The sequence below is a fragment of the Centruroides vittatus genome, unplaced genomic scaffold (genome assembly GCF_030686945.1).
Source record: "Centruroides vittatus isolate TY-2023 unplaced genomic scaffold, ASM3068694v2 scaffold_3038, whole genome shotgun sequence".
Lineage (NCBI taxonomy): Eukaryota > Metazoa > Arthropoda > Arachnida > Scorpiones > Buthidae > Centruroides > Centruroides vittatus.
The window spans coordinates 500,286-515,643 of NW_027122698.1; the positions used below are offsets into that span (position 1 = coordinate 500,286).

General features: G+C 34.6%; 2 protein-coding genes across 2 annotated transcripts in view; one reads left to right on the forward strand and one right to left on the reverse strand.

Annotated features, from left to right (window-relative positions):
- LOC136988014 (uncharacterized) overlaps window positions 1–15,358 on the forward strand; it is a 234,304-nt gene that overhangs the window by 79,171 nt on the left and 139,775 nt on the right. The window lies entirely within an intron of this gene.
- Window positions 12,801–14,321, reverse strand: LOC136988016 (uncharacterized). The gene is made up of 2 exons (XM_067285788.1): window positions 14,040–14,321; window positions 12,801–13,952 (listed from the first exon to the last, which is right to left on the reverse strand). The coding sequence occupies exons 1-2, from the start codon at window positions 14,210–14,212 to the stop codon at window positions 12,851–12,853; spliced, it is 1,275 nt and encodes a 424-aa protein (XP_067141889.1). The 5' UTR covers window positions 14,213–14,321; the 3' UTR covers window positions 12,801–12,850.

The window sequence follows — 15,358 nt, forward strand, 5'->3', positions numbered from 1 at the left end:
TCGAACATTTCCAAAACACGTACAATTTTTTTGGAATAATCCACGTAAAGTATGCTATAAACAAAAAGTTGTAGGAATACTTACCGAGTGTGCACCGTTCGGAGATCCCGTGCTTAAGCTTGATTTTTCGTCGCGGAGCGGAACATCGGAAGGCGGACGTGTACGAAGCCTGTCAGAGTTACAGAGTAGGGGGCTGTCTGGAAGACTTAGCCCGGCGAAGAATGGGGGGAGAAGGATGGGAGAGGGGTATAGGTGGAAAGTAAGGAAGGAAGGGAGTGGGAATGGGATCACTTGAGATCTTACAACGCAAGTATTTATGAAAACAGTAATAAAATACATACAAACTACCAATTTAGCAGAGATGAATGTTGGTACACTTACATACAATATATGCAATCAGTACAGCGAGTCACATAATCCAATAATACAATGTAAGAAAGGAAGTAATACAGGAAGAAAATGCGTGTACAAGAAAGATTAAAACTGTAATTTACAATGAGAACAAAACAACAAGAGTTTATTGGCTAGTACAGTACATGCATACACAGTATGCTGTAAGCCAATACATGAACGTGTATAATGAAGACAAATTGAAACAGAGATACAACATTACACAGTACACAAGAAAGACACATTCACATACCACAGAATGTGAGAGTTAATAAACTGTCCATGGTTGAGAGGCCAACAAGCTTTTTCCGCTTGTCCCTTAATAGTGGGAATAGTATCCTGCTGTTGTAGTTCAGATTGCAGGCTGTGCTGAAGTCTGTGTTGCCCGGAATATGCTGCAGGATTCGACGAAAGTCACTAGGTGCCGGTAAGCCTCCTTGTCCGCACAGAGAAAATCGAGTTGGGGTGGCCAGTTTTGGCCCTTTTGTATACAGTAGACAAATAAGTCATGCCTTTCTGCATCATAGTGCGGGCAGTCAATTAGAGTATGAAACACATCCCCCAAGGAGACACCATCACAGTCACAGGAATTGCAGTTGCTCTTCCCAAACCGATGTAGATAATAAGGAAAGTTTCCGTGCCCTGTCAGACACTGAGTAAGGCTATAGGTGGGAGATATGTGAAAAAGCCATTGCCGGCTCTGCACCGATGGTAGGAAGCGGAAGGTGGTACGCCCAGTGGTAGATGCAGTCCATTCAGACTGCCAAGTGGACAGAGTCTTCTTCTGAAGATAGCTATTTATGTAGCTTATAGGCACTGTGTTGAAGGAAGGTGAGACATCTAGTGTGGCTACTCTTTTTGCTAGCTCGTCTGCCCTTTCATTTCCGCTGATGCCATTATGACCTGGAATCCAGCAAAAGAAAACATTCCTCCTTCTTTTGAGGTTGTTGATAAGATGTCTTACCTTGACCCCTGTTGCGGTACACTTCTGCGTGCCCTTTATCACATTTAGGACGTATCTGCTGTCAGTGAGAAATTGAAAATTTCCTTTTAGGGTTTTTAGTTTTGCCGTTATTGTTGTTAGGGCTTTACACATTGCCCAGAGCTCCGCTTGATTGTTGGAGCAATGGGCTTGTAGCTTATAATATTCCTCATGAACAACTGTGTTGGTGTTATTGTTTCTCACAATAAAAGCTGCCCCTGTCCCATTCTCATTTTTTGCTCCATTGGTATATATACTCCAGTTCACATCTGCAATGTTTTCGTCGTCCACTTTGTGTATCAAGGTGATGTTGCTATCGGCAGGATGCTGTCCCACCTCCACACCAGAATGGTACGTATCAACATCGCAGGTGCCAATTAGCTGAAGTAATTCCTGACAGCTGTCTGGATAGTCATTCTTGTTAATTATGTCCTGTGAGTTTTGTGTGTTCTCTCCCATCTTTTGAGGTAAATCCTTATTTAAAAGGTTCCACTTCCAGACAATGTTGTCTATTTTAATATGAATGGGGGTCAGGTTGGCCAAGACCAACAGGGCATCCGTAGGTGCTGTACGGTATGCCCTGCAGATCCGAATAGCAAAACCTCTTTGCACTGATAGTAATTTTCGTTTATTATGGATCAGGCTTGCCTTTTTGCCCCAGATCTGGGCAGCATACAGAAGTGATGGTTCGATTGCTCCTTTATAAATTATGCTACATTGTTTAGCTCCTAATCCCCAAGTATTGCGTGCAATGTAATATAGACTGTTAGCCTTTTGTTTAATCTTTTTGCAAAGTTCCTCTATATGATATTTCCAGCTTAAAGTTGGGTCGATGATGACTCCCAAGTACCTCAGATGCGAAGTGATTTTAATTTTGTTTCTGTTAATATAAAGGCAAAGAGGGCGTTGTAGTTGCTTACGTCTTTCCTTTTTTGTACAGACAAGGGCTTCACACTTTTTAAAATTTATAGGAAGCTTATGCTTCTCGCTCCAATTGTAAACTTCATGGAGGATTTCATTGCCTTTACTTTGTAAAATATTGCTATTTTGATGTTTAATCATTATGATCGTATCATCTGCGAAACCTTGGAGCCTAATATCTTGTGTACTTGGAAGTATTTGGAGCAGATTGTCATAGGCCAGGTTCCATAAGCCCGGACCACTACTGGAGCCTTGTGGACATCCCCGGTGAAGCCTGTCACGAGACATTTGTCGATTCTATTCGGTCACGTGACTACTCATCTCTGACGTTTCTCTGATAACTTATTCTTTTTACTGATCTTTGGAGACATTGCGTCATAGATCATAATATACTATAGTATTTTTATTGTAATTAGAACGACTTCCTATTATTATTTTTGACTGCATGAAGCAGCAAAGGCTAAGGAGAATAATAGCATTATGATGATAGGTATTTGTTAGATGCAACATCAGATGTCTAATGTCTTCATGTAAATAACGACATGAAAGAGATTATGCCATTTAAAAGAAGAGCAGAATTATTAGTTATATATCGCATTATCATTCGTTATATATTGATTTTAATCCATATTTAAAATGGAATGATGTTTTAATATTTTCATTAATGATGTAGTACACTTTTATGTGTACGTAAATTCGTTATCTGTTTAGTATTAACGGGACCGGTTTGGACTTTTAATAATATGTTTTATGACAGTTTCATATAGCTGAATAGAGTAAAAAAGTCCATAAAAATATTTGATGTATATTTCATTTTATTCAAATCATGCCATCGGATAGATCCGTGGTTCTCAGTCATTTTCATATTGGAGAACACAGAACTTTGACATTTTTTTCTGCGGAACACTTACATTAGCTTTAAAGCAGGCATGGCAAACCTTTTTCATATCAAGAGAGCACTCGGTCTAGTACAAGGGTCACCAAACTTTTTTTTATCATCGATCTCTTACAAGTTATCGAAACCTCACAATGCCCCCTACCAAATAGTTTGTTACAAGCAAAAAAAGGACTCACTATTTTAATACATTTCTTTTAATTTTGCATTTTTTTAGTTTATTGTATATTTGTTAATAAGTCTTGTATCTGACATCAGTGAGACGGATAAGCTTGATCCTTATTTCCCCCTTATCTTTAGTTTAAGCTTGATAATCTACCCCCCGTAATGTTATATCGATCTCTGGGGATCGATATCGACCACTATGGCGACTCCTGGTACAGTGTATGACATCACTGGCATTTGCAGATTACACTCCTATACAGAAATTATTATATATTTTATTGATTTTTCCTTTGCAACAGTTTTTTATTATACAGGGTGAGCCAACGAAAACGAAACGGCAGAGTGTTCGTGTTCGTCCAAGCAAATCGCTTGGACAGGTCGATTTTATTCTCGAGGGGACAACTTATGCAATAAAGTTTATGCGATTCTGTATATTAACTAAACAAACATTTTGGAACTGCAGCTGTGCTCCGTGTGCGTTGTTAAAAGACATTTAGCACCAATTGCAGCGCTTTCGTAGCGAAAGCAGCAGTGCTGATTTTATAAAAAAAAAACACCGCAAATAACTTAACGAATGCGTTATCACCATCAGGCTTAGTGAAAAATTTCATTAAAAAAGAATGTACAGCGCATTATTCAGAACACGTTCCTGTTGCTCTTTTAACAACTTATTTTTATTTACAGCATTTCAGAAAATGGAAGATACGTTACTTCAAGGACCAGAAGAAATATGCCAAATATCACAACTCGGATACGTCGGATTAACAGAATTGCCAGAGATAATATTTTATTATATATTTCAATATCTGAAAGACGCAGAATTAGACGCATGTAGACAAGTCTGTACAAGATGGAGAGATGTTGTGGACAGAAATATGTTTCACAAAATAACAATGATCAGAAGGGTAATTATTTTTCAATTATTTTCTTGGTGGCGGGTCAATTTTACATAATTCTTTTAAATGATCGAAATTACAACATGGATTTAAAAACAGTATTTTTTCATTTAACGAATTATCAACCATTTTTGATAAACGTAAAATTTATTAAGATCAAAGTGTCAGTCTTTATCTTAATCAATTGATTGAACTTGCAGGAGAAGAAATGAAATTGAAAAACATATATTGTTGATATAACACAAGTGTGTTGGAAGTTTTCTACATTAAGATTGTTGCAATTTAATAGAAAAAAAATAACGCGCAACTTAAAATTTTTTATAGGTGTTACGTACAGTACATATCGTGAAGTTTGAGATTTAGTGATGTTCTGTGTTCTGTTATGTTACGTTTTCTGTAACTGTTTTAAGACTTAAAGCATTCTATAAGATGGATAATGAGAATGAATGTGGAATGCTGTCGAATTCATTACTGTAAACTATGTGTGCAAAGTGTATGCATCTGTGATAATTGTGTTCTGTCGTGAAAGGATTGAGTTTGAGTGATCGTTGTCATGTAACTTCTATCATGGCTTATTTATATAATGATAACACATGTTGAATAATAGTTTCTTGTTCAAAGTTTTAATAGTGTTGCACATTTTATAAATGTTTAAAGAATCTTTCATACTTGACTTTTAAATTTTTTATTTGTGAAGAAGTTTTCATTTAAGTCTTGCTTCATTCATTTCTTTTTCTTCTAAAAGCGGTTTTAACTCAGTGGTATGCAAATTTTTCTGTTTTCAGGCCAATTGCGCGTAATTGATAATACTCAGGTCGGCCACAAATATTTTGTATATTTTATACATACCAAAGATGGGCTTATCTTTATAGTGATGCGTCGTATATCTTTGCAAGCTCAACTTGTTTCGCTGGTCGAAGTTTGGGTTCTAAATTTCATGATTGTAACTTTTCATTAAAATTACATCAGGTAAACGGATTTTGTGTATATTTGTCAGCAGAAAATTTTGTTTAAATATTAATACGAGTTGTCGGGTGCTTTCACACATTAAAGTTCCATTTGCAAACAACGTTTTAATTTACGTTTCTCTTGATAATAACAAAAGGATTCGAAACATGGTTTGAATCGAAACTGGCTTAGAAAATGCGTATGATAGAATCTTCTATCTCTTGATTGTAGAGATCGACTAGTGCTACGCACAAATTTTTTCTCTGCAATTTACACGCACTCAATGAAATAATTATTACGATAATTTTTCTTATTTATTGTATTGCCAGAAAGAATTAAACAAACCACCGAACGAAACACTGAGATGTGTCGTCGCGTATTTAAGTCAGACTCGTCAACGCAAAAGTGACGATAAAATGTTGCTCTTGAGTCATAGGCATTAATACTAAATTTTGTGAATTTAAAGAAGTGAAGAATAACAGAATTTTACATAGCGACTCTACAGTTTTATTGATTTATATACAGTAATTAAATATTCAATAAAACTGAGTTTATATAACTTTTTAATATATACAAATATTTAAAAAAAACGATAGAAAGAAATAAAACACATCAATTCAATTTATTACATTAACAAAGACGTAATTATGAATTAAAGTCTTTACCTTAACAATATCAAATCCAAATATATTTTACAATTATCAGAATTTATCGACACGATTCTAATTGTCTTGATTAATTTCAATAGGAAATTCCAGTGAATTTAATCCGCGAATCAAACAAAGTACGTCATTACGCAGGCTTCGACCACAACTTTCAATGCAATTGGTTCTTGACACAAAAACACGAAATACTGCCAAATTCTCTAAATATAGGTGACAAAACTAAAGACTTTCGTATTCGTAACTTACGGAGTTACATTTCAGAAATTTGTGGTAAGTACTTGAGTAATTTTTAGTATTCTTGTCACTTAATGTAGTAATATCTATCACGTGTTTAATTAACGGCACAGATGACAAAGTCACCTGGAAGGTATGCAAGGATAAATTAGAGAAAATTTCTGCATCTCCCGAGTCTTCATCAGCAGAAGAAACCGTGGAAATACTATTATCAATATTTCCGAATATTTCAGGCTTGAATATTATTACTTATCCATTGGATCGATATGAAGATGAACTCTTGCTGTATGCGATACCGGGCGACAGTTGGAACACGCGCATGGAGCGCGTATGCCAGAAAGCAAATATATCGGTAGATGAAACGAAATGTGTCATCCTGTATAATGATCTAGCAGCGTATTTTTACAAGAAGAACCTTGATTCAAGTGTTAGTTTTGTAAAGAAATATGTAGAAAGATGTACAATATTTCATGGGGAAAAGATAAATGCTTTTTCTCTTTGCTTCCGACATGTGAAATTTAAGATTGCGAAAAAAAATTTCCAGAAGTTGAAGCGTTTGAAACCCAAAATATTACAGAAGAAATGTTTTGTGTATATTTTTGATCGTGTGTGCGATAAATGTTTTGATCCTTTAATTCGAGCTTTTAGAGAATCGTTTCCTGTCGTCAGCTTTGTTACTTTCAAGCAATGGCCCAGTTATATTTTAATTAATCCACCTGAAAACAATTATTCTTTTGATAAAGAAAACAGGTGGTTTTATTACCACCCCTGTGATTCTTGCTTTCTTTTTGTATGGTGGAATTGAATTCACTGTATTTAAATAAATATTTAATTTTACTGTATTGGAAGTAATAATAATAATTGATTCTCATTCGGATGGTACCTTGTCACGCAATACTAGTACTATTGCGACAAGTAACCAATGATTGAAATCTTAGCGTAAACTTTAATGGAGTTATTTCGAGCAGAAGGATATTTCTGCGCAATCTGAAATATGTGATTCGGTGAATGACATTTTCTAATGCTAAGTGCAAAGGTCGATTAATTGCGTCTTAAGTGTAAATTTATAATTACAAAATTTTCATATGTTGTTTTTGTAACATCAGAATTAGTCGAATTTTTCCAGAAGAAAAATTTTTATTACGAAAATTAAAGATTAAGTTAACAAGCTACAGATTTGTGTAACAAAACGATATAAAACTTTTATCGTGAAAAAGATCATACTCCATTTTACATTCCGTTGCAGCATTTAGCGAAGAAATTTCACGAAAGAAAATATACATTTTAAAAATGAGATTATCTTTGCAGTTTATTCTCACAAATATTTGACGATTGACGAATAAAATTTTACGACAGACGTGCAATAATGAAATAAAAATTTTCGAGGTACAGTACATTGAAACCTTTACACGAAACACTCGACATTATATAAAATATTCTTAGGGTGAGTTCGTTAATAGCGGTCGCTGTACAGTGCATCTCTACTACGGGAGTTTGTAAGCATTTAGAAACGACAGTTAAAGGAAAAATAAGATGGCGGCGCCTATACTTATCGAGAATATCCTGATGACAGGGAACTATGATGTTAAAATATTCGATTTTGGTGATGTTTGAAGCAGAAAACTCTTCTCCCGCCGACGAAGAATCAGACGAGTCAGAGATCTGCATATGATGTTCGGGTAAAAAATTACATCACGGAGATTGCTCCGTCATACAGGTAGGATAAGGACCATTTAGAAATAAACGCCACTGGATGACTACGTTATTAATTTTTTTTATTTTGTTTTTTCATTTTTATTGACTTCAAAACTCATTTCAGGCTCATTTGAAGCGCTCAGTAATTTACAAATGCCAAAAATAACTAATAATTCTATTAATACGGCAGGGAGACCGTCTTTGACAGCATAAGGTGCCGATGACCTTATGGTTTTTGGGCAGCCGTGTGGTATGTTGGTAAATATTAACCACACGTATTACGAAATAATTCCAACCAGTAATCCTGCAGTTTACGTCGATCGATATTAACGCAAAAAACGAATGAATCTGCAATTTATCGTTTTAAGTATTCATCTAATCCATCTTCAAGAGTTGTCTTATTTTTATCTCATGGTTTATTTTCGAGGTAAAATTTTTGATGTTTATATTTTTTAAGATTACTAATTGCATTTTAGGAATCTGGAATCTGTTTGAATAAATTTAGAATGTTTTGGCTGCTTACATTGAGTTTATGTGCAATTTTCTGTTTTCTCATTATAAATAAATGATATATATAAAAAATTGGACAGACTATAGTTTTAAAGTATAGTGAAATCTTATACAATATTGACAGAATCAGTCATTTCTTGACAGACGTAACTGGAGTTAAGTACTAATCTGTTTGTATTAATTTTAATGTAGTAGGAAGATATTTAAAATATTGTAGGTCTGTTAGTGACAGGTTCGGTGAATCCAAATCAACGTTATTTCGTACTGTGCAAACAACATGCATTGCTGTCTCAGAACTTGCACTACAGTTTATCAAATGGCTTTCGACAGAGCAAGTGCTACAAACTATTCAAAGTTTGCACAATAAGCGTGCTTTTCCAGGTGTAGGAGCTATTGATGACACTCATATCGAAATTCCAGCTTCACAAATACATGCAGCTGCGTATGTAAACCGCCACGGCTACCATTCTATAATCTTGCAAGGTATGAATGAATAAAAATTGCTACAACGTTAACAAATTTATTTTGTTATAAATTATATAGTTCTATTCAGATCCTCGAATAAAAGGCTGACGTTTGATCATTTTTAACTTTGTGAATTTTTACCTATTATTATTATTTTTTTTTTTAATGAAGGTTTTCTTCAATCTAATATAACGGTTACTTCTATGGTCGTGTTAAAGGATTAATGGATAGACTCGAAAATGAATATTTTTGTAAATAGTCTTAACTTCTGATTTGATGTTAAATATTAGTTGTAGCATTCTCGATAATAATCATACATTTACTGTTAACAAACAAAACAAATTAAACACAGAGCGAAATAGTAATTGTAAGATTTTCAGTTATATACAATTCCAGTCTTTTAAAAACGTGGTTCAATTCTTGTCAAAGACTAATATAAGACAACTTGAAAATAAAATACTAAATTTTTACATTCAGTAAAAAAAACCGAATATAAACTACACAATACAAAGACGTGTAAAACTATAGATAGAACGCGACGTTCTGTTTTCTGATAGTCTTATTTAATAGATTACGAGTGCATAATTTGTTGTGTATATTTTTAACAGTGAATCGTGGATTTGTCTATTTCAATAGCACCCAAACTGGAGAATCTTCACAGATGGTGCAAAGAATGACCACGGCATAGGAGCGGCCTATGTAATCCAGGATACCTCAGACAATTATATCAAGGAAGAATATCGTAAGCTTGAAGCCCACTGCTCAAACAATCAGGCTGAGCTGTGGGCGATGCACAATGCACTGTTAGAAATAACAAAAAATCCCCGCAAATACTCTGGCACCATAAACTTTCTTACTGACAGCAGATACGTCCTGAGCGTCATAGTAGGCACAGCTAAACGGTCTTCTACCGGCACTAAAGTTTTTCACCTGGCGGCAAATCTTCAAAAACAAAGGAAGGCCAATTTCTCCTGGATCCCTGGGCATAGTGGTATCCCTGAGAACGACAGAGCAGACGCTCTCGCCCGAAAAATAACCAACCTTGATGTCACCCCTTCGTTTGGAGCGGTCCCATCGACTCATGTCAATAAACAACTCCTTCACTTTAAGCAAAAAATAACTCCTTCACTTAAGTTACGAAGATTGGCAAAAGGAGTGGTCTTCCTCTTCAACAGGAAGACTCACCTTTCAATTTATCCCGTCTATTTGGAATCGCCAACACATGCATCACTTTACCCCATCTTATCATCTGACCCAATGCCTCACCGGACATGGGAATTTTCCGGCTTATCTCACACGCTTTGGCAAAAGCGACAACAACATCTGTGAATGTGATAACACCTCTATTGGTGATGCAATGCACGTCCTCCTGGACTGTCCTGATCATGATGTAGATCGCCAAAGCCTCATAGATTACTGCTCAATAATGGACAAAATTGGCCTCCCAAATTAGACTTCTTGTGCAGCAACAAGGGAGCCTTTAACCACCTAAGAACCTTTGTGGAAAATTGCTGCGTGTATCAAGTCACAAACTCTCCGGCCTAGTGGGGACCTCTTACCTTGCCCCCCTATTTCGTTGCACAGGCAGTACCAGCCCATCTAGCTTCTCATCATCACCGCTACAACAATGCTATCAGTCCTTGTACAGTACAGTACATATTGTAATATATTTTCTGTAACTCCAATATTTGCCAGAATGGCACTCTGTATATTATTATAATATTTTTGTATCTAATAAATGCGATGCAGGACGCAATGTGAACTCATACCTACCTTCTCTTCTGTCCTTTCTCTCACCAACCCAACCTTCCCTTTCCCCTCCTTCTCCCCTTCTCCATCACTCTCACTCTATCTTCCTCACCCACCCTCTCCCCACTCCCCTCCTCCTCCTACCTAAGGCTAAGTTGCACAAACAGCCATATCTTTACTCATCATGTCTATTTCAATAAAGATTTTTTCGTATTTTATCTTTGAAATCGTCTTCTATTATTTTAATAATAGATTAAATACGTTATGTTATTTATTTCACAGTATGATAGTATAATTTTTTATTTTATGTTCTTCCATAAAGAATAATTTTTTACATAGAGCGTAACTTATTTGGTATGATGGTTGTGTACGACTTTGTTTACTGGACTGTTACGACATATCGCTGGTTCCTAAATGCGATTTTTTTGATTATTGTACAAAACTTTCAGAATTAATTTATTATATTTATATTTTTATGGGCGATATTGAGAGAAAGTTTCCGTTAAGTATTCTAACACGGAATAAAGAAAGAATTCACTGTTATATTTCAATGTTTAGAAGTAAATAGCCAACTTGATTAAGAGAAAGCTAACTAACATATAATGTGAATTATACATAATATGTTAAATTATTTTTATAACACTTATACGATTCTCGAGTTTGTGTATCTTTTTTATTTAAACAATAAACATAACTAATTATGTGGCTAGAATATTAAGTTATTTTGATAAATTATATTTATTTACTCATAATTAGTTATTTTAAAAAGAAATTACGAATTATTATTACACTTATTATTTTACCTGTAACAATAATTGTAACAATAAGTGTGTTATTTCTCTTAACATAATATTTAATTTTGTTTAAGAAATGTTTCCATTATAAATCATTTTGGAAAGGAATTGGATACAGCTAAATTTTTTTATTTCTCTAACAGTTAACACTAATATCTTATATACTTAAAACTTTCAATCAAATTATTCCATTCATCTATCAGATAGAATAATAGTGTAGAAAGTTTATCTTTATATACTTAATCAAAGAAACATCTATAATGAAAAGTATTAAACAAACTCTTACTTAAACTTATCTCGTCTATTAGTATTTTATCAGTTAAGTAGCATGTAGGCCCGGCGTTGCTCGGGCAAAAGTAACGATAGCGAAAATTAAGATTATTACGTTATAGTTAACCTTACCCGTTTTCACAGAATGCAAAAGATTCTGTGATTAGTCTGGACTCATTTAAAAATTCTCTAATTAGTCTGGAAACGGGGACCCTTTGGGTCCCCCTGTTTCCAGACTAATTAGAGAATTTTTAGATGGGTCTAAAAATATGTTCGATTTCCCGCAAAAATGAAAAAACTGCATCTGCGTCTTGCACGTGGCTTTCTCTTAACACTTCCATTTTGACACTTCCATTGTTACTTAACAATTCCATTGTTGATGGAAGTTTTAAGTCTTAATCCTGTCCCTCTCCCTCGTGGGGAGGAATTTCGAAAAATCCCTTCTTAGTGTGCGTTCTCGTGACGTACCCTAACTGAGTACTAAACTTCAACTTTCAACTCCTAACCGTTTGGGATCTGCGCTGATTATTATTATCAACTCGTCTCGGTTATATATATAGACAGGACTTATACTGGATTTTTGGATACCGTAATTGGGTCTTACAGATCAGAAATAATATTGTTTATTTAAATCACATTGTGATTTAAATGTAAGGTTGAGAACGACTCACGTATTAGTTCAAACATGTTCGACACACAAATGCGTTTGTTGTTTCGATATAATTATGTCACGGTCAACACTAAGTGGCCATTTCAGGAAGTAAAGCGACACACGTTGCAGAGAAACGTTTGGTAATCTGAATTTTTTTTTTAATAATACGCACCAATCTGGTTCTCTGGTCCATGGATGCGACATTAACTTACTCTCTTATTTGAAAAGTAGGAATTTAAATTATCTTTAAAGATCTAAAATTTAGATTCAACACACATCACGTCCTTCAACTTTACACCAGCAGTAGTTATTAATGATAAATATGTCGGCCCAGATAATCGCAATTTTCGGCTAAATGTGTGTAAACAAATAGGCCTCTTAAGGCCTACTGGAGCGAAATGTGTTAAATTAAATAAAAAATTTGAATATGTTTAAATACATAAATTTTATTTTCAAAATTATTGTTTATAAATTGTGAATTAAATTGTTAATTAACGGAAAATTTTTCAACAATTGATCGAAATAAAATTTGATGCTGTATAATAATGTCAAGTCTCTAAATTAATTTTCAGATTTTGTATTTAGAATTTATATAAGTAAAACAATATATGAACTCTTTCTAAAAGTACAAGTAGACGAGGAAGTAAAAATTATCACTTTCTTCTTCAATGATCCCGTCTTTAATCAACTTCTCTTCGAATAACACCCCCTCCGATTGTTCAGGAGTAGCAAAAGTGTCTGCTGATCGTAAAGGCAAATTTATGTTGTGAAGGAGCCAGTGATCCCGAGCAAAAACTGCGCACAGACGGCAAATCGAATTTTTCCCAACGAATATTGGTTCAACCAACTCGACTTTTCCTAGGGAATTGCAGAAAGATTCCAAATGAATAACACCGTTTTCTACCGAATTTATGTAGCCATAGATATGCAATGGTATGTATTTTATGTTAAGAGTTATGGGAAGATCGAGATTAGTGACGAAACAATCTTCCCTCACAAATATCTCTGTGCTGAAAAATGTAAATGGTTTTTTAGTTTCTGCTGTTACGCGAGGGAATTCTTTAATATGTTTAAACTCAAATAAAGATGCGTAATATGAATATTCGCTCCTGCATCTGCCGTTTGAATTTTTACTGAAATAACTCGGGTAATCTGAAACATTTTTGGTTTCCTTGCAGACGAGAATGGATTTTTCTTCTTCTTCACTAAACAAATTGAGTTTGAATACTTTATTAATTAATTCCCATTTGCTCATGGCTAAGAATCTGATTTTTTTAAGAAACGGTTGCAATTCTTCTCGATATTTTTGCTTCTTGGCGTTTTCATCCATTTGAACGAATGACGTTCCCATCTCTCGTTTGGTCTTCTCTTCGATCCACTTGTAGACGGCGAAAAATATATCCACTTCGTCCATACTTGTGTATAACGGACGAGACACTAACCTGTCTATTGTCGTAGTTTCACAGGATTTGAAGTCTTCTCCTTCGAATATCTCTGGCCAATACGTATCGAAAATTTTCCAGCAACTATATTCTATCTGAGAGAGATTCATTTTGCACGCAAAATCGTAAATTGCGCACACATTTTTCTTACTTAACAGATCGATAATGAACTCTTCGCATTTCCTGCTTAAAATTCTAATTGAATATTTTCTGCTCAAGTCATACAGCTGGAAAGCGTTGTTCAAAGATTTTAACTGAGGGTCATTTGTATGCAAATAGCTGTAAGATGAGTACAAAATATATTTATGAGAACGCAAATATTTTTACTTTTGTATTTTAAGACACAGCATATTAAGATTATCTCACTTAACGACCCGAGCGACAACTTCTGTCGGGTATGGCAATTTCAGAATCCTAGAATTTTTTCCACGTTCCATTATAGATTCCAGCTGCTCGTTGCGAATTTTGTTAAAAGTGGACGAAGAAATAAGTATTTTACCCCCGTCTGATGGTAGAAGTTCGATTGTCTCTGAATCCATAATGTGAACAGCTGGAACTAAATAATACTTTAATAACAATTAATAAGAATAAAAGTTGCCAGTTTTATTATGACGACGTGTAAAGAGAAAACGGAATTTTGATCGTAAATTGAAGTTTTCATTTTAACTTTTCCCGCCCTCTTTTCACTGACAAACGTATTTTATATAATTCCTTTGCGGATTTGGTCAGACTTACGGCCAAGTAGAAGGGGACGAGACCCGACTTATTCAACACGGCCTACTGGGGATAAATTCCTGGGGATACTCACTCGGATTTGATCGCAGGTTTTTCAAAGCAGTAGCTTGAAGTTTAGTTTTTGGGAATTTCCGTACAACGGCTAAAATCTGCAGAGAGAAGTGAAGATTAGTAAAAGATTAGTGAAAGGCAGAGGCGCGCGTACACTTGGAAACTTGAGAATCGTAATTTCTCCCCTTTGTTGTTGGGTTTTTTGAATCCTCAATGGAGCCTTAGAGATTTATTTTATTTTTTGATTAGATGCTCATTTTTATTAAAGAAAATGTTTTTTTACTGATGATAATATAAGAATAGAAATTATTGTTATTAATCGAAAATTTATTCTAGCAAGTGCTAATTCTTCGGTCGAATAATGAGGAACTATGTTTGATTTACGCGGAAGCATCGATTGATTAACTGTAGATCAAGAATTCCTGTATTATACATATACACAGTCAAACCTCTAGTTTCGAAGTTAACTCGTTCCTAAAAGTTGTTCGGAAACTAATTTCTTTAAATCTAAGCAAAATTTTTCCATAAGAAACAATGTAAAATGTGTTAAGCGGAATAAAAATGCCTGAAAATACCGATGAAGACAATATTATTTTTATCTATATATATTTTACAGTAAAAACCCGTTTTTAGTTAAAACTAGTTTTTACTGGATGCCATTGTTAAAACCCGTTTTGTCTCGTTAAACTAGAATTTACTGCTGTAGATGTTTTGATTTTAGTTAAAACTAATTTTAGCTACATAAATATGTTTGGGAGAAATAAATAAAGTGACGATTGGGATTAAAACATTTGTAGTATTTAATACGATATTTATTGAAAATATTGGTCACACATCTGTGTTATTAACATTAATTAACCCTTTGTCCCTGAAGGCAACGATCGATCGGTACCCTGGCT

Coding starts and splice junctions, on each gene's coding strand:
- LOC136988016 (XM_067285788.1), bottom strand. CDS start 14,212: ATGGATTCAGAGACAATCGAACTTCTACCATCAGACGGGGGTAAAATA. Junction 13,953..14,039: donor GTTGTCGCTCGGGTCGTTAA/GTGAGATAATCT, acceptor CTCATCTTACAG/CTATTTGCATACAAATGACC.